This window comes from Oncorhynchus clarkii, chromosome 27 (assembly GCF_045791955.1).
Source record: "Oncorhynchus clarkii lewisi isolate Uvic-CL-2024 chromosome 27, UVic_Ocla_1.0, whole genome shotgun sequence".
NCBI classification, from domain to species: Eukaryota; Metazoa; Chordata; class Actinopteri; order Salmoniformes; family Salmonidae; genus Oncorhynchus; species Oncorhynchus clarkii.
This window is the reverse complement of record NC_092173.1, coordinates 2,543,760-2,568,363: the sequence shown is the minus strand read 5'-3', so window position 1 is coordinate 2,568,363 and position 24,604 is coordinate 2,543,760. Positions and strand designations below refer to the sequence as shown.

General features: G+C 44.4%; 1 protein-coding gene across 2 annotated transcripts in view; it reads left to right on the top strand.

Moving 5' to 3' along the window:
* LOC139386167 (dedicator of cytokinesis protein 10-like) overlaps nt 1-24,604 on the top strand; it is a 122,298-nt gene that overhangs the window by 20,377 nt on the left and 77,317 nt on the right. For both annotated transcript variants that reach the window (XM_071131627.1, XM_071131626.1), the window contains exons 2-4: nt 5,797-5,916; nt 7,278-7,367; nt 9,963-10,045. In XM_071131627.1, the coding sequence (XP_070987728.1) occupies nt 5,797-5,916; nt 7,278-7,367; nt 9,963-10,045 (293 nt within the window). The remainder of the gene's footprint in view (nt 1-5,796; nt 5,917-7,277; nt 7,368-9,962; nt 10,046-24,604) is intronic.

Genomic DNA, 24,604 nt, shown 5'->3' with positions numbered 1-24,604 from the left:
GAAATACTAAAATATTTGGATACCACGAAAAAGGGGTAAAATTCAAAACAAAAAAATAATTTTGCAATTATGCACAGCTGAAAACTGCCCCGGGGCCTATGATTTCTTAATTTGGCCATTGGAATAGGGTACTAATTTGGGATGCAACCCTTGTCTCCTCTCTCTCTATCAGTGTCTGTCAATGACTCTTCCTGTGACCCCTGTCTGTATCATTCTTCTCATGTGTTGGTTTGCGTGTCAAAGTCATGCTGCATTTCCGCTTTAAACTCTCGGTACTCTTCCCTGGTGTTGCATTGACCACCATTGGATGGAGAGAGTAAAAATCGATTGCATTTTCACCTCTTTTTAAATGATCAATAACATAAAAAGACGTAACAGTAGCTAATGTAATCAGGCTAACAGCACTCAGACAGGTTGATTCCTAAATGGCATCCTATTCCCTATATAGTGCACTAATTTTGACACAGCCCTATGAGCCCTGGTCAAAAGTACATTAATGCCCTATGTAGGGAATAGGGTGCCATTTGGGACACGGAATCAGATGGTGTGACGTCACAGGGTCAGTTCCTCAAACTGTCTGGCAGCTGACAGCTCTCTGTTCTGCATTGAAATTCCATCAAGGGAAGTGTGTGGGGGGGGGGGGGGGGGGGTTTGTCAGAATACTAGTAGAGAGAATTATTTATTTCAGCTTTTATTTCTTTCATCACATTCCCAGTGGGTAAGAAGTTTCATACACTCAATTAGTATTTGGTAGCATTGCCTCGTTTAACTTGGGTCAAACGTTTGGGTAGCCTTCCACAAGCTTCCCACAATAAGTGGGGTGAATTTTGTCCCATTCCTCCTGACAGAGCTGGTGTAACTGAGTCAGTTTTGTAAGCCTCCATGTTCGCACATGCTTTTTCAGTTCTGCCCACAAATTTTCTATAGGATCGAGGTCAGGGTTTTGTGATGGCCACTCCAATACCTTGACTTTGTTTTCCTTAAGCCAATTTGCCACAACTTTGAAAGTATGCTTGGGGTCGTTGTCCATTTGGAAGACCCATTTGCGACCAAGCTTTAACTTCCTGACTGATATCTTGAGATGTTGCTTCAATATATCCACATAATTTTTGTTCCTCATGATGCCATCTATTTTGTGAAGTGCACCAGTCCCTCCTGCAGAAAAGCACCCCCACAACATGATGCTGCTGGTGTTCTTCTGCTTGCAAGCCTCCCCCTTTTTCCTCCAAGCATAATAATGGTCATTATGGCCAAACAGTTCTATTTTTGTTTCATCAGACCAGAGGACATTTCTCCAAAAAATATGATCTTCGTCCCCATGTGCAGTTGCAAACCGTAGTCTGGCTTTTTATGGCGGTTTTGGAGCAGTGGCTTCTTCCTTGCTGAGCGGCCTTTCAGGTTATGTCAATATAGGACTTGTTTTACTGTGGATATAGATACTTTTGTACCTGTTTCCTCCAGAATCTGTTGTTCTGGGATTGATTTGCACTTTTCACACCAAAATACGTTAATCTCTAGGAGACAGAGCGCATCTCCTTCCTGAGCGGTATGACGGCTGCGTGGTCCCATGGTGTTTATACTTGTGTGCTATTGTTTGTACAGAAGAACGTGGTACCTTCAGGTGTTTGGAAATTGCTCCCAAGGATGAACCAGACTTGTGGAGGTCTACAATTTTTTTTTCTGAGGTCTTGGCTGATTTCTTTTGATTTTCCCATGATGTCAAGCAAAGAGGCACTGAGTTTGAAGGCAGGCCTTGAAATACATCCACAGGTACACCAATTGACTCAAATTATGTCAATTAGCCCATCAGAAGCTTCTAAAGCCATGACATCATTTTCTGGATTTTTACGAGTTTTCATGACTCCACCCTTGGTGTATGTAAACTTCCGATTTCAACTGTAGGTTGTGTGTGTGTGTGCGTGTGTGTGTGTGTGTGTGTGTGTGTGCGCGCATGTTTGTGAAAAGAGAGTGAGAGGGTTGGGCATTGATTACAACCATGGAGACAAAAACCGAGAGTGTGTGATGGTGGCAGTTTGCAAGAATTCAGTTGTGTGACGTAGCGAGGGGATGTGGTCACTTTATTGTGTACGCAGTGTCAGTATTACCAAGCAGTACCAAGCACAACTAAGTATAGCCAGCCCTGTAATGGTACTATGGCTAATGTATCTAATAATATTAATAATAATAATGATGATATAATTAATGCCATTTATCAGACATTTTTATACCAAGTGACTGACCGTAGTGTGTGCATACAGTACATTTTCCATATGGGCGGCCCCAGCGGGAATCCATCCCGAAAATGTGGTGAGATTAAGAACAGAGAGAGCGAGAGAGCAGTCTACAGAGAGAAACAGAGAGAGAGAGAGAGAGAGAGAGAGAGAGAGAGAGAGAGAGAGAGAGAGAGAGAGAGAGAGAGAGAGAGAGAGAGAGAGAGAGAGAGAGAGAGAGAGAGAGAGAGAGAGAGAGAGAGAGAGAGAGAGAGAGAGAGAGAGAGAGAGAGAGAGAGAGAGAGAGAGAGAGAGAGAGAGAGAGAGAGAGAGAGAGAGAGAGGTTTGGTGGTTGGACTTTCTTTTTTTGTTGTAAGTTTCCCCTGCTGCACCTCTGTCACTGTGTGACATCAAGCCTCTACTTCCTCCTTGGGCCACCACGCGCTCCAACAGGTCTCGCACACCCTTCAATGGACCTTCTGCTTCTGCCTGCTGGAACACATGTCCTCTCCGTGTTCTCGTGTCAGTGTGTGTCACCGGTATCCGTGTGCAGTAGTCTCCTGTTTTGAATCAGGATGAGTTTCAGGAGTAAGATCACGTTCCGAAGGAAGAACAGGGATAAGAACAGGCGTGTGCGGAACGATTTCAACCGCCTGAGCGTTGTATGTATGGCCTCTTTCTATCTAGCTATCTATATTTCTATCTTTCTATCTCCCTCTTTAGTGCAGTGCCGTACCTGTGTGTTTTTATTGCCCTGGGCTTCCTGTTCCTTTCTGTTGCACCTGTCGATCCGGGGTGAAGTTCCCCTTAGGTACAGATCTAGGATCAGCTTCCCCTTCCCCAGTCCTAACCTTAATCATTAGTGGGTGAAAGACGAAACTGACCCGAGATCAGTCTCTATGGGGCAACTTCACTCGACACTGCACCTGTCCGTCAACATGCGGCACAGTTTGGAATTGGACATTGCTAGCCTTTGTCTAATACTAGTTAGCCAATGCCTCTCTGTTTGACTATCTGATCGGTGTGTTGGTATCTGTAACTGGCAGAGACTCCAACAGTATTGCTCCCTATGTCTATCTGAGTTTTTAACCAGTGGAGTGGCCATGTACAATCAGGAAGGGCATCTTTTTGTTCACAACATTTCAACTGGAGATATGAGGTTGTCAGCAAGGGACTTGTACGCCTCTATACGTAGGTCTGATTGTACAAATGCTCTGCACATTCCTAACTATATCGGGTGTGATGTAGTCTGGCGCAACATAGACCCCGAGCGTGTAGGTGTTACGTAGCGTGTATCAAGCTGCTCTGAGATTTGATACGACGCCGACAGCAACACGGCTGACTCTGAAGTCTCAGTCAGTACCAAGCTGTTGTGTGACTGAGCCGATAGTACGTCAGGCGTCAGGGAAGGTGGCGCCACTGTACGACGCTAAGCTAGCTTCGGCCGACTGTCATCAGCGCCCATTTCCTTCCACATTGTTGTGTCATTTTCCAAGCAGTTTTGTCTGTCTTAATGACACCCTACTCCCTCACCATTGCACTACTTTTGACCAGACTAAAGGGGAACCAAAACTTAAGGGGTGCCATTTGACCTCTCTGTGCCCCTGGTCAAGTCACAAGTCAAAACTGAATGAGCCAAATCCACAGCCCTGCTCAGTAGGGTGATTAAGTGATTTGGCAACAGCTTGAATGAATGCTGAATATGAATGGCTGTTGTTCATGTGTTTCTTTGCCCCTCCCCCGGGTTCATCTTTATGGTAAGATCCCTACTGACTGGAACCAAGGTAGGAGAGATTGCGAGGCAGATTCGAACCCATGCCGATGGATAGTTTTGGCTAAACATGTGTGCCGGGGCGGGTACTCGGCACTAACTGCTGGACCACAGGCCACTCAGGCAAAATATACTGTCTTGGTAGACATTTCTGTGAGGTTGAGAAATTAAATTGTCCTCAGTCGTCATTCTCTCTTCCAGTCAGGTACAGTTCGTATAAACATTTATTATTATTTATTTTTTTACAGTGGAGTCACACCAAGATCCTTCCTCACAACAAGGAATATTATGATTCTGGGTATTTTTCAGTCTTTCGTTTTTTGTCACATTCTTTGTCGTGGTTTTATGCCTCAATGACGGCTTGGTTTCTACCTCTTTCCCCTGTGGGTGAGCGGTGCATTCTGTCAGAGTTGTATTCACTAGGAACCAAATGGAAGCAAACAGGCTGAAACGCGGAGGGACCTAGCTGAACTTAAGAAGCCCTTTTAAGAAATCCAATAAACCCTATTTCCTTTTCAAAACGTTTTGCTACGGTGTGCACTAATGAATACACCCCTGGTCTTACTGAACAGGGGATAGTGGTCGGAACCCCCCGCTATGGGCGTGTAAACAGAGAACACAGGTCTCCAGTTTTCCACCCCTCTGACCACAGTTTGTGTTAGCAGTGATGAATAAGACATACTGCTTTCCTTTGAGGACGGAAATAGCCTCGTCTCATCATGTGCAGTCCATTTCGCTTTCTGTGAAACGCTCTGTCTGGATGGGCTTGTTGAGACCATGTGCTGTGCAGATGTGTAGCCTAACCCTTAACCTAAAACGTATTGTAAACTTCTGCCTTTGTGACATATCAGACTACTGTCTTTTCAGAACTCAAATCTCCTTTGCATCGAAATACTATTAAGTACCAGAATCTAAAAATAATAGGTGACATTGAGCCTATCATTTAAATATGTTTTCTGAGCTGTTATGATCACTGCTAATGTGATATAGTCTCCATCTGTCAGTAAAACAGTTTCCCTTGTTGGAAAGAGGGGAACAGCTCGACATGTTTCTGGTTCAGTTTGGTTTGGCACATGACATGTAAACCACTTCATCCTCTATTTTACTTCTCTCTTCCCCGCCCCTCTAGACTGGGGCCTGCGTCCCAAATGGCACTCTCTTCACTATGTAGTGCACCACTTCTGGCCAGGGTCTATAGGGAACGGGGCCGCATTTTGGGTGCAGCCTTGATGTTTGTGGAGCTGATCCAATTGTGACGGAGTGAACACAGGAAGTGAGGTGGTAGCTAGTTTTTCATGCCGTTTCAAAAACGAACAAAAAAAGAAAAGAGAAATGGATAGATGAACAGATATTCTGAGGTTTTAGACAATTTGCCTAGCCACACCATTTGGCTCGTCTTTGATTTGAAGAATACTTGTTGACTGGCTGACTTCTCTCAGAGTTCAGAGAGGTTTATGAGTCATGATTATTGAACAGTGTAGAGGCAAATTGCACTTGGTGTTAGCCTAGTCATTTGTGTCGCTGGCGGTCTGTCTTTCTCTCTCTCTGTGTGTTACAGCAGGGTAAGTCCTAGATGTAGAAGACTTTCTGTGTGACCTAATAGTTGACTATGTTGGATATCCCAATGGTGTGACTGTTAGTCATCAAGTGTATGGCTGACCTCGCAATTTTGAAAACGAGTGTGTTCCACGTGGACCGGGATTTGAATCCTGCCTCCGCCACTGTCTCATCTGCGTTTCCCCATGTAGTACCCAAGTATTTATTTCACTGCCATATGGGATAAGTCAAATGTCTGTCTGCGTGTGTGTGTTCCAGCAGGAGAAACCCAAGCTGATAGACCCTCTGGACTATGAGGCTGTGATCTGTGACCTGGGAGATGAGCTGAAGGAAGACCCCCTCCGAGAGCTGCTCCTCTTCCCCGACAACGATTTCACGGTGGGTACAAGCGTGTCTGTGTCTGTGCTTGGAGGGGGGCGGGGGGGGGGGGGGGGGGGTGTTGTATGTGCGTGTGCGTTTGAGACGTGTGTGTGAATGCCATCCTGTCTCTGTCAAGTCTGTCTGTATTGTCACCCACAAACGACCTCCTTTCACTTATTTCGTTTGCTGTGTGTGTGTGGGAATGGGGGTGTGGGTGTGTGTGGGACTGTGTCTGTGTCTGGCTCATGCCAGCCACACCAATGTTTTTCAACAAGACGGAAGGACTGACAGACACACACACTCATTTTGCATTCTCAACCCCACATTCCCCCCATTGCTTCTGCTCCCCAATGTCCTGTGGCTGTTGCTCATTAGTGACTTAATTAGTGCGCTAATGTGACTCCTTAAGACCGCCACTTCATATTAACTAATTTTAATTGGTTTTCGGGAAATGACTCGGCTCTCGAGTTGATGTTTAAAGTCATGACTCTGCTACCGTGAAATACACACACACACACACACACACACACACACACAGGCCCGGCAACCAAACAGTCCTGTTTCATTTGCTGGGTCTCCATAGCTCAATCTAATTGAAACTCCAAGTCACTTGCTAATGGACAAACCTAATTCGCTTCCAAAACCCCAAACTAAATGTCCTTCCTCTGAGTGTGCTGCATTTTAAACAGCTGACTGCAGACACAGTAAATCAGAACCAAGCATTGATCAGAAAGGGCGGGAACTTGGCTGTTCTCAGTGGCCTGTTCTCAATGACACCCTATTCCCTGTATAGTGCACTACTTTTGACTAGAGTCCCATGGGCCCTGGTCAAAAGTAGTGCACTACATTGGGAATAGGGTGCTATTTGGGACAGAATTGCATTGAGTTGCCACTAGCTGCGTAATAATCAGTGAGATCAGTATTTCTCCAACTTTCAATCTTTCCTTCTAGGTATGGATGATTTATTTGAGCCATTTGCTATTTTTGACCTCAATATTTATGAATGAATTATGACGACACCGGAGCTCTCGGTCGGATGTTATTCGTCAAGTGCTGACACACTGGAATAGGGCTCAGTGATCTGACAGTACATCATAGTGGTAAAGACTGTATCCTTAGATTTCATATGTCCCCTCAAGCATTTACATATTCAGACTTGCACATATATCTTATCCCACGACTGCGTGTAGTACCTAATCTCAGTAATCCAAAACCCGCTCTCGCGTCAACAACAGCTACAGAGTTTTGTTCTAGGGGAAGAGGTTGAGATGTCAAGTCCACACCCCTTCCAGCCCGACAGTCTTTCACAAGAGATTAGCTTTTACCTGACATCAAACTGTCCCTCCCCATCTGATTTCTCCTTCCCCTCTGTCCCCCAGGTGTTCACAGTGCCTCTGGAGAGACGGACACTGCAGTCCACCGTGCCCCAGGGGGCCGAGCTCCAGGCCGAGTGTCTGCTGGTCAGACAGGTGAGTGTGTGAGAGAGAGAGAGAGAGAGAGAGAGAGAGAGAGAGTGCCATGCTTAGTTGTGTGATTGAGCTCGGGTGCAGAGGAGGGCTATGGAGCAGGGCTGACTCCACATTCAGTCTGGCAGGCAGGCAGCTTGGCCTGGTGGTTGTCCGGGTAAGGGTCCGGACTGCATGCAGTTGTTAGTGTACTTTAAACATATCCTCAACACAGAGGTCTACATCAACATCATGAGCTCGTAAGGCAGTGACATCAGGAGCACAGATGTGTTCTGTTCCTCCAGGAGCTGTGTGTGATTCTGTGTGCCTGCGAGTGTGTGTGTGTGCGTGGGTGGGAGAGAGAGAGAGAGAACGAGAGTTTCCCCAGCTAGCTCTATTAGTGAAAGTGCAAGACTACAGAGAGAGAGAGAGAGAGAGAGAGAGAGAGAGAGAGAGAGAGAGAGAGAGAGAGAGAGAGAGAGAGAGCGCTTCCTGGTCCTTGACCCACTTCAGTCCCTATGTACGGAATACATACGAGAAAGTTCCTAACATGTATTCTGAACCCATGCCTTGGAGTTACTGCTCCTCCTCTGAACCAGAGGGAACGAGAAGTACAGTCGTGCAGCTTGCTGCTGGATCATGTTTCTCTCTGGGAATCAACAGCATCTGGAGTGTGTGTGGGGGGGGAGACCCAGCCCATGTTGTCAGAGCTGTGTGGCTGAGCTGACTGGACTGCTGACTGCTGCTTCCAATGAGCTCGTCTATGGAGCGGAATCATCTGAGGCTGCCTGCTGACCATGCAGGGAGGGAGGAGAGAGAGCAGGGATTTTGTCCACTGCATCCTGTTGTTTTGAAGGAACTCTGCTCTACTCAGCTTAGTTAGGCTGGCAAAGACACTAAGGGCACTAATGACTGCGACCTTTTGCACCATGAAACCATTTCATCTATTTTTGAGGAACCCTAGAAATGCAAATGATGACGACCAGCGAAATTTTTGCATACATTTCCCCTATTGGATTGTCAGTTGAAGATGTGGATCTGATAAGCCTATACTGTGGCTGTGACCCAAATGGCACGCCATTCCCTTTTATAGGGCAATCATTTGGGGTGGTACCCTATGGGCCGTGGTCAAAAGTAGTGCACTATAGAGAATTGGGTGCCATTTGGGTGTGCCTGTTTTCATGCTCTTATCGTGTGACAAGTCATGTTTGATGGTGAGGCTGAAGTGAAAGAGTTACAGCACACGCTGGCTAGGAGGAAGTGCTCAAATTAGCCAAACATTGTCTCACAGATATCCTCGCTGCATACGGAAACACACCAGACACCACACCGTCACAGCTTACTGATGATGGGGTGCGTGTGAGAGACTAGAGAGAGACTAGACACACAGAGAGAGAGAGAGAGAGAGAGAGAGAGAGCTGGAAGAAAGAGAATGGCTATTTAAGTATGTGCTCCCAGACATGTGTTATTGCCTTGTAGAAGTAAATATGTTTTGAGTGTCTTTAATAATGAATGTGATGACTGCCAGTGGAGCTGTGTTTAAGTGATAGATAATGATACTGCCACTCAGACAGAAAGAAGATAAGAATCCACAGAACAACAGAGAAAACATACTGCCGAGAGGAGAGAGATAGAGAGAGACAGGGTGAGAGTGCATGCGTGCGTGAGCTTCTGTGTGTGTTAATGAGTGAGAGGGAGTGCGCTTGCGCGCAGCCGAGCTTGCGTATCTGCGCTTTGTGTGCATGTGAGAGACAGAGAGAAGAGAGCGAGAGGGAGAGAAAGAAAGTCTGTAACTCAAGCCCGTGGGACAGAATGTTAATTCAATTCTTCTTATGGTTTGATTCATCTAATCATGGATTCAATCTTGTAACTCTGTAAGCTTGTGGGGCTCCAAGACGGCCTGTGTGAAGCAAGCTAGGGCTGCGGAGTCTGCGTCCCTCTTCAACATTAATGTCATGTCCCAAATTGCGCCCTATTCCCTACATAGTGCACTACTTTTGACAAGGGCCCATAGGGAAACGGGTGCCATTTGGGACACACACTTAATGTTGTTGAGGGAGGCAGACTCTGCAGCCCTAGCTTGCTTCACACAGGTCGTCTTGGTTGTATGAGGACAGCTACTCATGTAAAACAAAGCTGTACACTGCATTTACATTACCATTACCGTGCCTTGGATCTACTTATTTCAATGGATAGAGTGTGTGTGTGTGTGTGTGTGTGTGTGTGTGAGAGAGACTACTCTCTGATAGACATCTGTAGAGCTGTATAAGAACCACGTTGTGACAGAGAGGGGATTTTAAGCATCAACTGCCCATGCCAAGACGCGCACACACACACACACAAATCTCTATTGTTGTTGATTGAGAACCTCTTTGCTGAGGAATGTGACTGGTATATTCCCTAGGTGTAATTTGTTGTGTAGTTGCAAAAGAGACCATTGTCTCAATGCGACTCCCTGTTAAAATAAAGGTCAAATAAATACATGAAATAAAACACTCTCATACACACGGTCATATATACAGACAGAATCAACTGTCTGTTATTCACCTGCACTAGGCATTAACAGAACCTCTTTCCCCTCCACTTCCTCCTCTTCCTCTTTCTTCTCCTCTATTCCAGGCCTGCGAGTACTACAACTCCCAACTACACGTGGTCCATTACAAATATGATGAGTACGCAGGAGATTACCGGCTACTTCCCAGGTACAGAACAGGCTATGAAAGAGTTGCAAAATTCCGTCAACTTTCCCAAAATACCCAGGTTTTCCAGAAATGTTGTGAAAGTTACCAGAATTTTGCAACCCTTGTCTATGATTACACCAATGTACAGAGCAGTGTGTGTACATATTTTCATTGTTCCGCATAAGAAAAGCACAGTACTTCGCCACTTCGTGCACTTCTAAGTGTCATGATGTTATGGGTATTAAGTTAGACAGGGCCCACTCCAGGGCTTAACTGTTTTTGACATAGCGTCTTTGTCAGGAACGCATGCCAGACTTTCCAAAAGCGTACTTCACATAAACACCAGGAAAGACGCAGCTGAAAACCTCAGCTAGACCAGAAGATCCAGGGGCAGTGTCCCTAATGGAACCCTACTCCCTATTTAGTGCACTACTTTTGACCAGAGTTCACTAAATAGGGAATAGGGTGCCAATTAAGATTCAGCCTGTGGTCTGCGGTTGCATAACGGGCCTCTTGAAAAATAGCTCTCTGTGATGTCAACAATGGGAACAAAAAAACCAAAATGGTGGACGTCGGTGGGATGTGTTGTTGAGTGGCAGGCTGTCCAGCTGCGGAGATGTCAGGGCTGTGCATTGGTCACTCAACCCCTGGGAGCCCAGCCATCAGAGCAGGGCCTCTTTGACCTCTGACCCCTATCCAGACCACTATAATGTTCTCCTGGTCTCCCATGGGTTGGTTATGTTGGAGTCCAGTTAATTTCACGTGACCTTTCTGAGTTTGTTGAACTTACAATCTTTTTGAGTTCATATACTGTACATCGACTCTAAAACTGATCCATAGTTTACTTTTGATACTGTGTACAGTAGTTAACATCATAGATACTAAGAGACGATGTACATGCTCTTATAGAGGTTATATCCACATGATGAGTTTTCTTTCTGAATCAGTTCCTCTGTCTTTCCCTGGACACAGAGTTATCAGCAGATCTGAGATCAGTTTGGGCTCATCATACTATACAGTGCCTTGCGAAAGTATTCGGCCCCCTTGAACTTTGCGACCTTTTGCCACATTTCAGGCTTCAAACATAAAGATATAAAACTGTATTTGTTTTGTGAAGAATCAACAAGAAGTGGGACACAATCATGAAGTGGAACGACATTTATTGGATATTTCAAACTTTTTTAACATATCAAAAACTGAAAAATTGGGTGTGCAAAATTATTCAGCCCCTTTACTTTCAGTGCAGCAAACTCTCTCCAGAAGTTCAGTGAGGATCTCTGAATGATCCAATGTTGACCTAAATGACTAATGATGATAAATACAATCCACCTGTGTGTAATCAAGTCTCCGTATAAATGCACCTGCACTGTGATAGTCTCAGAGGTCCGTTAAAAGTGCAGAGAGCATCATGAAGAACAAGGAACATACCAGGCAGGTCCGAGATACTGCTGTGAAGAAGTTTAAAGCCGGATTTGGATACAAAAAGATTTCCCAAGCTTTAAACATCCCAAGGAGCACTGTGCAAGCGATATATTGAAATGGAAGGAGTATCAGACCACTTAAAATCTACCAAGACCTGGCCATCCCTATAAACTTTCAGCTCATACAAGGAGAAGACTGATCAGAGATGCAGCCAAGAGGCCCATGATCACTCTGGATGAACTACAGAGATCTACAGCTGAGGTGGGAGACTCTGTCCATAGGACAACAATCAGTCGTATATTGCACAAATCTGGCCTTTATGGAAGAGTGGCAAGAAGAAAGCAATTTCTTAAAGATATCCATAAAAAGTGTCGTTTAAAGTTTGCCACAAGCCACCTGGGAGACAAACCAAACATGTGGAAGAAGGTGCTCTGGTCAGATGAAACCAAAATTGAACTTTTTGTCAACAATGCAAAATGTTATGTTTGGCGTAAAAGCAACACAGCTCATCACTCTGAACACACCATCCCCACTGTCAAACATGGTGGTGGCAGCATCATGGTTTGGGCCTGCTTTTCTTCAGCAGGGACAGGGAAGATGGTTAAAATTGATGGGAAGATGGATGGAGCCAAATACAGGACCATTCTGGAAGAAAACCTGATGGAGTCTGCAAAAGACCTGAGACTGGGATGGAGATTTGTCTTCCAACAAGACAATGATCCAAAACATAAAGCAAAGTCTACAATGGAATGGTTCAAAAATAAACATATCCAGGTGTTAGAATGGCCAAGTCAAAGTCCAGACCTGAATCCAATCGAGAATCAGTGGAAAGAACTGAAAACTGCTGTTCACAAATGCTCTCCATCCAACCTCACTGAGCTCGAGCTGTTTTGCAAGGAGGAATGGGAAAAAATTTCAGTCTCTCGATGTGCAAAACTGATAGAGACATACCCCAAGCGACTTACAGCTGTAATCGCAGCAAAAGGTGGCGCTACAAAGTATTAACTACAGGGGGCTGAATAATTTTGCATGCCCAATTTTTCGGTTTTTGATATGTTAAAAAAGTTTGAAATATCCAATAAATGTCGTTCCACTTCATGATTGTGTCCCACTTGTTGTTGATTCTTCACAAAAAAATACAGTTTTATATATTTATGTTTGAAGCCTGAAATGTGGCAAAAGGTCGCAAAGTTCAAGGGGGCCGAATACTTTCGCAGGGCACTGTATGTCTGGGATCCAATTGGCAGATTGACAGCCCAGTTCACTATGAGCTAGTCATCTTCACAAGCTGTGTCTTCGCATGGGAAACAGTGTTTAAACCCTTTACAATGAAGATATGTGAAGTTATTTGGATTTTTACGAATTATCTTTGATAAACAGGGTCCTGAAAAAGGGCTGTTTCTTTTTTTACAAGAGTTTACAAGAGCCTTGAAGTCTGGCATGATGCAAGACTATTCAAACTATGACGTCCAAACACAGGGGTGTCCCTGAAGATTGCCTTTTTTTTAAGCCTGTTGGAGACACTTTTAAAAAGATGGCATGAATTATATTTGCTGAGACTAGTTCCAGTGCTGGGTCTGCTAAAAAAGAGGGCTCAGTGCACACACACAAACACAGGGCGGCTCATGAGCGCACTTGAGCGAGGGCAGCCCCTTGTCGGGTCCTTTTCGGGAGGAGATGGAGAGGACTCGGCCGCACATACAGTAAGTCAGGGCTCATCTCAGACACCCAGCCATAGAGATGGAGGAGAGAACACCTATCTTTGCTATGATAATCTCCCCAAGGGGCAATCTGCTGTTTACCAAAACTGAACATTGTCCCTTTAACCCATTTAAAATGGAGAAAGACCTCGATGGCGCTGCCCATGCTATAACAAGCTGTGTAGCAAGTCTACCCTCTATCCAACTCCATGCACCCAGCACATCTACAGTAAAGCTTACCGTATGCTTCCCAGTCAAAAGAGTTCACGGATATATTACACAACATTTTTCTTGCGTTTGTTCATTTTGGTGTTCGGCAGGGTTCAGCTGGGTTTTTTCCAGCTGTTTGAGACCACAACATTTTTTCTTGAGGCTTGTCGAAATTCGGTAGCCAAAGTTTATGCCCCTTCATCAGTGATTGGTCAAAAGCAGGGATTCTTCAATTAAGTGTTTGTTGTCATTCAACAACAGACGACTCGTTTTCATGCACATTTTATTTGAGAAATACTGCACCAAACATCTTAGTTACATCTAAAACTTCCTCGGCAAAAACGTCAAAAAGAATTACAGATTTCTTGACTTATCTTAGATTCATTCGGACTATTTTGAGGAAGGGTACTTGTTGCTATGGCGTCTCAAGAGGGACAAACAGTAATATTTTTCTAGTTTTTCAAGCAACGGTATTGTAAGGGAGTATGCAAGGGAGTATTTACTTCGCATAGCCGAGTTTTGCTAGGAGCAAACCAAACCTATGTATGCAGACACCTTCAGGGGAGTGAGAGCGCCAAAGGTTTCTAACTGTGTCTTGTAATCGTGAGTTAGTACCTAGGTGATCCTAGAACTTATACACAGAGCCAGGGGTTTTCCCTGACAATGTGATCTGGTCAGAAACAACTCTGGGCTCAAGTTAGCCCCTGCCTGTGTAGTTAAACAGGCCCTACTACTACTACAATATACTGCTGGACTGTTATGTTGCTATCACAACACAGGTATCAACAGTAGAGTTGAGGTTGAATGTCATTACTGAGTCTAGTACATTTACGATATGATGAAAGGAGACATTGAAAGAGGACATCCTCCCTGTCTGCGTCCCATATGACAGCCTATTGCCTAACTGCATAGTGCACTACTTTTGACCAGAGCCCTATGGGCCCTGTTCAAATGTAGTGCACTATGTAGTGGCAATAGGGTGCCTTTTGGAACGCAGACCGTCTCTCTTTCTGCCTGGAGGCTTTTAAGTGTAGTCTTCTCCCTCTTGATATCCCTAATGGAAGACCCCCCCCCCGACTGTCTGTGAGGGGAGAGAGAAATGGGGAAGGCAGAATGAGGAGGGTGGGGAGAAAGAGCAAGTAAGCAAAGTTGAGAGGTTGGAAATCCCGCTCATCGCTCATGGAACGATGCTTGTGGTCCAGCCTTCCATGTCCTTTCAAACAGCGATGCTAACGCTCAGCGCTCACAGGGGGAACAACTGCCGCTCCTAACTGGATTCATTCTTCAAAATCACAATTTAACATGCATCTATGTGGTGCCTGCAAAGCCGGTCAGCAGCGGAGAATACCCTTCCCACACTTGCAGAGCCACTGTGGATGCTAAACACCCTTTTGGCTAGTCTTAGGTTTTTAGGCAAAATAACCCAATCAAAACGGAAAGCTCCTTGAATGTGGGAATATACCAGGCCTACTGAACCAAAATCAATGATGGCCTATTATATAGATAATAGAACAAAAATGAACGAAACGTTTAAGAGATCAGATTTTTGGTTGATGCATACATTGCTACAATGACACACTTAGTATTCTAACCACCGCCTTCCTTTTAGCATGTGCGCGTATGTAAGTACACCGTCATGCTTGCTATAGCAGCACACAAGTAGACTACAGATGCATGCTGAGTCGGGCATGACCTGAGCTTGTGAAGTGACAACTACTGGAGCGATATTAGAGGACGAGAAGGCTGACGCCCCAGACTTTGGGAATCTCACTCCGCGCTGCTATGGGGGGTGATTCATGGCAGAATTAAGCCTCCTGAAGCTACTGATACCTCTCACCAAGTCACCGAGCGTCTTCCTAGCACTATAAAATAACGCCATGAATTACTGTCAGTGGAGACAAGTTTGTTTCTAAGGAGTCAAACTGCCGACGCGTTCACGTCACGTGTAAGTTATTATGAATGATCTTACCATGAACGCCTTAAAAACGTCTACATGTGTTACGTGTTAGTTTAAGTGTGTTTTAGTTCATCAATTTCAGTTGGCCTAAAATAGGCCTATCACCTCGATTCAAAAATTATTAGGCTAGTTGATATCGTAGCCACCATTATTGTGTAGATAAGCCTATTTCTCACATCAATACAAACACAAGGGATTCTTGGTAGCCTAGTGGTTAGTGTTGGGCCAGTAACCAAAAGGTTGCTAGATTGAATCCCAAAGCTGACAAACCTTTTTTTGTCGTTTTGCCCGAGCAAGGCTGTCAACCCATTGTTCCCTGGGCGACGAATATGTGGATTTCGGTTAAGGAGGCCCCGCACCACTCTGATTCAGAGGGGTTGGGATGAATGCATTCAGTTGTACAACTGACTAGGTATCCCACTTTCCTTTGCTTTGTTGTGGGTAGTCTAGATCTCTAGTGGCGCATTCAAAACAACTCGGAAGTTGGCAATCTCTGACTTCCGACTTCAATGCGTTCAAGTCATCCAACTCGGAATCTCTGGCATCTTTCTATTGACCTGAAAATCACTGATGTCATGATTTGACCTCGTCCCCCCCAACTTCCCAGTGTACTGGATTAACAGACACATTTACTGTCACCATGCAATCCTTTGTCTATACATTTCTGTGGAAAGCAGGGTTCAAATTGAGGGAGTATGTGAGGATATAGGCCTTGTTATAGAGACGTGCAAAAGAATATGCTACCACTTGTTTGCTTAGCCATAGGGAAAGCAACAGTCCAGATTTTATAAAGCGATCTAGGCTACAACAATGATAAACTCCAGATTATTTCCACAGTCTACTAGCCTATCGAAGGTCTTGCGCAGCCTTAACATCCCAGGAAAATGTGGTTGGTTTATTAAATGCTCTGCAATGTAGAGCTATGCCTAATGCAAAATACCAAAAAGTTAGAATTGGTATGGATCTATGCGTAGACCAAACAGTTTAACAGATAAAAACATGTATTATTCAGGAGAATCCCGTTGAATCAGGGTATTCATTTCAGTGCAGTTGCTTTCTTACGCATATCTTTAGACTAAACGGAACCAAAAACACAGTTTCCTACACATGAAGACCTATATTTAATCTGGAGTTGACAAACAAAAGCCTGGCTATTGTCCCGACTTTCCCCCTCATCATATTACCAATTAGGCTAAATGTATTCCTATTAAATTTGTATAGGCTAACCATTGCGATTAATGTTATTTACCATCTTCTGCTTTTTATGAATAAACAGGCATCAAAATAAACATAATATAATTTCAATGCCCCCCCACGCACACATAGTTACTTACCTTACAGATCACAAAGTTAACTGATTTCCACTCATTCATATGCAAATACATTTGATTCATACACTTGCTTGTCTGGCTGGCATGTTTTCATTTTAAATAGGCATTCCCTTACCTACACTGAAATCATTTTAGTCCTCAATTATGATTTAAAAAAATCATAGCACATTAGTACACCCTTGTGGTTGAATATATATCTATTGTAAGTCTTATAATACAATTAATAATGTTGAACTAACAAATACCATCAAGGGATACGTTACAATTTACAATAACAAACCAATCTAGCAATATTTTTGATTAAAATACACAACCATTGATATTTTTTTGGTACGTGTGTGTCAATTTACTTTCCAATTTTTTTGTACACTCACATGGCAATCAGACTGAAATACAGAATTGTGGTGTGTGGAATAGAGAGGAGGTGGGTCTTGTGTGAATAGGAGGTTCTGCCTGTCACTTGTTTTTCAACATGTAGTGGACTCAAGAGGGAAACTGCAAAGTCCAGGCGCTGCTGACCTCTTTGTTCTGAGTGTTTGCAGTGCTAGTGTTTTTAGCAAATCTGTGCAGCCCACATTGTGCCCAGTATGATAGTTGTCTTGCTCTTTCTTAGCGGATAATGACAACTTGACAATAACAGTAGCTGATGTAATGAAAAGTTGGAGGGTGGTTGGTAATGGTAGTGGATCCATGTCTGGGTGTTAGGCAGAATCCCTAGGTCCTGGAGAACAGGAGTAGAGTAAAGGAACAGGGTAGGAGACAGACTTAAACAAGCAAACACACAGGTTAAATTATTCAGGTATGTAAAAAAATAAATACAGTTTTTGAATTATTTCATTTAGATGTTTGATTAGACAGGCAATAATGTTAAAGGATACCTGTCTATCATTTTTGATGTCAGTGGGGTTGGTAAAGGATGGTCCCTGGGAAAGATGGAGAGATGAGTTGAGAGAAACTCTAGTGTGGTGTCATGACGACTGGAGTCATACACCTTAACAGTACCTACCTGGAAGTGGCGGTTACTTAACGTGACCCAGTGGTTAGCCTTAAGATTGACTATTTGGATTGACCCCTGGGCCAGTGTTGGTTACTTAATGTGACCCAGTGGTTAGCCTTAAGATTGACTATTTGGATTGACCCCTGGGCCAGTGTTGGTTACTTAACATGACCCAGTGGTTAGCCTTAAGATTGACTATTTGGATTGACCCCTGGGCCAGTGTTGGTTACTTAACGTGACCCAGTGGTTAGCCTTAAGATTTACTATTTGGATTGACCCCTGGGCCAGTGTTGGTACTGCTGACAGCATGGCGATGCCACCCACCACGAGGCAGCAAATGCAAATAGTTATCATCTGAGATTTTTATATTCACCTTAATAATGGATATTGACCCCAGCTAGGAGCAAAAGAGCACCAAGCTTTCCCGGGTCTCGCCTTCCTTTCGTCCTTCTTCCAAGCCAAGTAATTCGCCCGGATGTCGAAGCACTTGGTCCGTTCATCCAAACGGGGACTGTATTATCAGTGTCAATTTCGGAGAAAAAAACTCCTAACTCCTATAAAACGCCTATGCAAAACAATGCCACAACCATTACATTAAGCTGACATGGACTAAAACCAACTAGGCTAAAGCTAACTACTATAGCCAAGCTAAATTTGGTTAGCAACAAGCTAGCGAACTGTTAAACACGATTTTCTTTTTTACAAATATTAACACTAACACATTTTATCGTGACATCGCATATTTACATATATTACCTAAAGTAAACTGAGTCTTTGTTCATAGAAAATAAAACAAATAGCATCTAAAATGTTGAGAAAAAATTTACAGAAAGTTTGGACGCCATGTTGATCCTTTCTCGTTGATGTAAACCATTAGCAACCTAGCCTAACTCCATTAGTTTACTTACAATGGGGGAAAATACCAACCAGTTCTTCAGTCAGTTAAAACTGCCTTCAAACATCATCAAACTCACAGACTATGTAATTAACCATGTTACCTCAATATTTTGAGTCATATTGCATTTTCGCACATTACATACCTGAATTAATAGGGTAAAATGATAAGATGGAGAAACATTAGTTTTCAGAACTAGTCGTTCTCCACCATGAAGAAGAAATGTTAAATATCTCACTAACTCACTTCATTGGCGTCACAGCTCCCCTAGCAGCAGTAATTATATACATACATTAAATGCAAATACCTGGGAGGCAAAATAAACAAAATAAAACTTAAAAAATATCACCATACATGTGTGTCATAAACACATGGCATATGCTTGAGTACCACCATGACATCTCTGATCTTCTTGCCTCAATAAATGAATACTAGAACATTAGTAGCCAGGATTAGGTATTTTGAATCTAATCAAACTTTATTTGTCACATGCGCCGAATACAAGTATAGACCTTACCGTGAAATGCCTACTTGCAAGCCCTTAACAAACAGTGCAGTTTTGTTTTACACGGTACCGTGTCAGTGTGCGGGGGTACAGGTTAGTTGAGGTAATTTGTACATGTAGGTAGGGGTGAAGTGACTAAGCATAGATAATAAACAGCGAGTAGAAGCTTTGTAGAAAATAAATGGAGGGGGGGGGGTCAATGTAGCAGCAGTGTATCTAGTCCCTAATATTTGCATAACTGTGCAAGTTAGACAAGTCATCTTTTGTTTGCATGTTTTTTCATTGAACCTTTACTTTACTAGGCAAGTCTTGTTAAGAACAAATTCTTATTTACAATGATGACCTGCCCCGGCCAAACCTTAGCCCGGACGATGCTGGGCCAATTATGGGACTCCCAATCACAGCCGGTTGTGATACAGCCTGGAAACAAACCAGGGTCTGTAGTGATGCAGTGCCTTAGATAGCTGCGCCACTCGGGAGTCCCAAGCATGTCTTTTTTGTTGGACCTGTCAGTGTTGAGTGATCACACATGCCTCAGCACACACAGGCTACTTTGCCTGCTTGCAAATGTGGGGATATTTCATAGTATTTCTTTTTATCTTAACTCGCCACCACCAATGAACTTTATTTTTCACAGATATCCACAGAACCACGACTGAAATATAGGCCTACACTCAGATAAAAAGGTGCTGCTATCTACAAACGAATTGGATTATTCTGCTGTCCCCATAGGAGAACCCTTTTTGGTTCCAGGGAGAACCTGGAAGTGTCTAGGGCATGGGTGTCAAACTCTGGCCCGTGGGCCAAATTTGGCCCGCGGGGTAATTATATTTGGCCCGCGAGACAATACCAAATTACTACTAGAGCTGGCCCGCCGGTATTATACAGCGCATTCACCACTAATACTACGAATCCCATAATGCTCTGCTGTTTTCGCGCGCCAATCAGGACAGGACCCAGAAACGCAAGGACCTGGACATGACTCAAAGGAGCCAGAAAGTAGAGGAGATGAAAATAAGTTTGGTTTCACAACAGAATATGTTTAAAAAAGCCACATCACAAAGCGAGGCTGCTGTAAAGGCTAGTTATATAGTGGCAGCAGAGATCGCAAAATTAGCCCGGCCCTTTAATGAGGGAGAGTTCATGAAAAAGTGCATGATGAAGGTTTGTGACCTCGTATGCCCAGAGAAAAAACAAGCATTTTCAAACGTGAGCCTGAGCAGGAACACAGTAGCTGATCGCACATGTGATCTTGCCACCAATCTGTATGACCAGCTGATGGAAAAGGGAAAAGATTTTGTTGCGTTCTCCCTCGCTGTGGATGAGAGCTGCGACGCATCTGATACTGCTCAGTTGTCAGTCTTCATCCGTGGAGTGGACTCAAATCTGTGTGTAACGGAGGAGCTATTAGGATTCAAATCAATGCATGGCACAACCACATGAAAGGAAATCTTTGAGGAGGTTTCCAAATGTGTAACTGAAATAAAGCTGCCGTGGGATAAACTCGTTGGATTAACGACAGATGGTGCGCCAGCGATGTGCGGTAAAAAGAGTGGACTGGTGGGCATGGTTCGGGAGAAGATGCGGGAAGAGAACTGTGCAGGTGAGCTAACTGTTTACCACTGCATCATACATCAGGAAGCACTGTGTGCCAAAGCCCTAAAGATGGAACATGTTATGACCACAGTAACACAGGTAGTTAACTTTATAAGAGCCAAAGGTCTAAATCACCGCCAGTTTAAATCTTTTCTGGAGGAGTGTGGTTCGGAATACGCAGACAGAGGTGAGATGGCTAAGCAGAGGAAAAGTACTGAACAGATGTTTCGAGCTGCGTGAGGAAATATGTCAATTCCTGGAAACCAAAGGGAAGGATACAGCAGAGCTCCGGGAGCAAAAGTTCCTGTGTGAGCTGGCCTTTCTCTGTGACATCTCGAGCCATCTCGATGCGCTGAACCTGCAGCTTCAGGGGCGGGGGCGCATCATCACAGACATGTACGCTGAAGTGAGGGCCTTCAAAACTAAACTGTGCCTGTGGGAGAATCAGATGCTGCAAGGAAACCCTTGCCATTTTCCCTGCTGCCAATCCATAAAAGCGCAGATCTCTACCGCCGTGTTCCCATGCGCACAGTTTGCTGAAAAACTCAGTGTTCTCGCCGCTGAGTTTAGCCGGCGATTTGCCGACTTCGATGCCCAGAAATGCAAGTTTGAACTGCTTAGTAATCCCTTCGCAGTTGATGTGGAAAATGCACCAACCAACATCCAAATGGAGCTGATTGAACTCCAGTGCAACGACACGCTGAAGTCAAAGTATGATGCTGTGGGCGCCGCACAGTTTCCACGGTTCATCCCTGACACAATGCCTCAGCTCCGCACCCAAGCTGCTCAGATGCTCTCCATGTTCGGCAGCACTTATCTATGCGAGCAACTTTTCTCCTCGATGAAGATGACCAAAACAACTCACAGGAGACGTCTGACTGATGAACATCTTCGCTCGATACTGAGGATTTCTTCAGCTCAGAGCTTGAGCCCAGACATTGATGAACTAGCATCCAAGAAGAGATGCCAGGTATCTGGCTTGGGCACATCAGATTAGACCAGTGTGCAATAATTAACGTTTTCTTTATGCACTTTTTCTTGCTATAAGGCATGGGCTTGAATGGTTGATTGATTTATTATCATTTTATTTGTAAAATTATTAGCCAGTGGAAAAAGTTTATTTTGGTATTTAAATCAGAAGGCTGCAAATAGAAAAGAGGCATACAATTTTTATTTAAATTTTATTTATTTAATAAATGAATGCCATTGATGTGTTTTTTCATTTGAAATTCGATTTTGCATGTCTCCACTATTAAATTATATATTGTATGGTAATAAGCGATGCTTGTTCCATATTCAATGTTAAAGCAAAACTTGTTTGGGTCCATATTAAAAGGTTAATTTGTTCAATGTTGGCCCGTGACTTTGTTCAGGTTTTACATTTTGGCCCACTGGGTATTTGAGTTTGACACCCCTGGTCTAGGGAGAACCATTTTGGGCTCCATTCCACAAAGGGTTCTACCTGGAACCAAAATGTTCTCTCCTTTGGTGACAGCCAAAGAACCCTTTTTGAACCCGTAACCTTTCTCAGAGTGTACTGAACAAGTTTAGCCTGTTAAGTTTACACCATTTGATTCTGTACTCTGCCTGGTATTCAAGATAAAATGCAACATATCACCACCACCTTTGGAAGGTTTCCGTCAACCTCTGCGACTTATATCGCAGTGTTCCAAGAACCTCCACCAGGGGTGACTGTAGTATCCTCAAACGGACAAAAAGGAGACACAAGAGGCACCCCACACTCATTTTTAGATCCCAAGGGGTCTTTATTTTCATACCGTATGCTCTCACTCTCATCACTATCTCCTTTGCCATCTTCTCAAGTCTTTACTTGGAACTCCATCCATCCATCCACACACAGTATAGCATCTCGCTTACATTTCTCACATTTTAGGCATCCAGCTGAGGCATTGGATGGATCATGTTACACTGAGATGGGCACAGGGGTATATGTACAGTCATTTTTAGGAGTTGAACAGGAGAAGAGGATGTGGTTACTTGTGGAGGGAGAGCAGTGAGGGTGGTGGGTTGAGCACCTGCAGTGAAGCCGATTGTCTGGCTCGTCACATAGAGATTTAGAGATTTAGAAATTAGTTTAACATTGCCATAGTTCAACAGCTGAAAAGCCGTCATTAACATACTACCAGAGATAGCAATATATTCAGTATTCACTGAATGAAGTAGCCTACCCATCCCCACCTACAATTGTCTTCATCAATTAAATAAATGATACTATAGCACACTCAATTACATTATTATTATTACATTATTATTGTAGGCTATAGACTACTCCTGTATCTACCTTGTACAAAACATAATCGTTTAATGAAATAGAGTACCCATCCACATTTACAATATAATTGATCAGTTAGATAAATAATACTAGGACATACATTTATATTGTTGTAGAATAGGCTACTGCTGTATCCCCACTATATTAGGATACTGTTGTGATATTGTCAGGCATGAATCTCAATTCAACGGCTCAGACACAAGAGGCATGTGGCAGGGTCTACAGTCAATCACGGACTACAGGAAGAAACCCAGCCCAGTCACGGACCAGGATGTCTTGCTCCCAGGCAGACTAAATAACTTTTTTGCCCGCTTTGAGGACAATACAGTGCCACTGACACGGCCTGCAACGAAAACATGCGGTCTCTCCTTCACTGCAGCCGAGGTGAGTAAGACATTTAAACGTGTTAACCCTCGCAAGGCTGCAGGCCCAGATGGCATCCCCAGCCGCGCCCTCAGAGCATGCGCAGACCAGCTGGCCGGTGTGTTTACGGACATATTCAATCAATCCCTATACCAGTCTGCTGTTCCCACATGCTTCAAGAGGGCCACCATTGTTCCTGTTCCCAAGAAAGCTAAGGTAACTGAGCTAAATGACTACCGCCCCGTAGCACTCACATCCGTCATCATGAAGTGCTTTGAGAGACTAGTCAAGGACCATATCACCTCCACCCTACCTGACACCCCAGACCCACTCCAATTTGCTTACCGCCCAAATAGGTCCACAGACGATGCAATCTCAACCACACTGCACACTGCCCTAACCCATCTGGACAAGAGGAATACCTATGTGAGAATGCTGTTCATCGACTACAGCTCGGCATTCAACACCATAGTACCCTCCAAGCTCGTCATCAAGCTCGAGACCCTGGGTCTCGACCCCGCCCTGTGCAACTGGGTACTGGACTTCCTGACGGGCCGCCCCCAGGTGGTGAGGGTAGGCAACAACATCTCCTCCCCGCTGATCCTCAACACTGGGGCCCCACAAGGTTGCGTTCTGAGCCCTCTCCTGTACTCCCTGTTCACCCACGACTGCGTGGCCACGCACGCCTCCAACTCAATCATCAAGTTTGCGGACGACACAACAGTGGTAGGCTTGATTACCAACAACGATGAGACGGCCTACAGGGAGGAGGTGAGGGCCCTCGGAGTGTGGTGTCAGGAAAACAACCTCACACTCAACGTCAACAAAACTAAGGAGATGATTGTGGACTTCAGGAAACAGCAGAGGGAACACCCCCCTATCCACATCGATGGAACAGTAGTGGAGAGGGTAGCAAGTTTTAAGTTCCTCGGCATACACATCACAGACAAACTGAATTGGTCCACTCACACAGACAGCATCGTGAAGAAGGCGCAGCAGCGCCTCTTCAACCTCAGGAGGCTGAAGAAATTCGGCTTGTCACCAAAAGCACTCACAAACTTCTACAGATGCACAATCGAGAGCATCCTGGCGGGCTGTATCACCGCCTGGTATGGCAACTGCACCGCCCTCAACCGTAAGGCTCTCCAGAGGGTAGTGAGGTCTGCACAACGCATCACCGGGGGCAAACTACCTGCCCTCCAGGACACCTACACCACCCGATGCCACAGGAAGGCCATAAAGATCATCAAGGACATCAACCACCCGAGCCACTGCCTGTTCACCCCGCTATCATCCAGAAGGCGAGGTCAG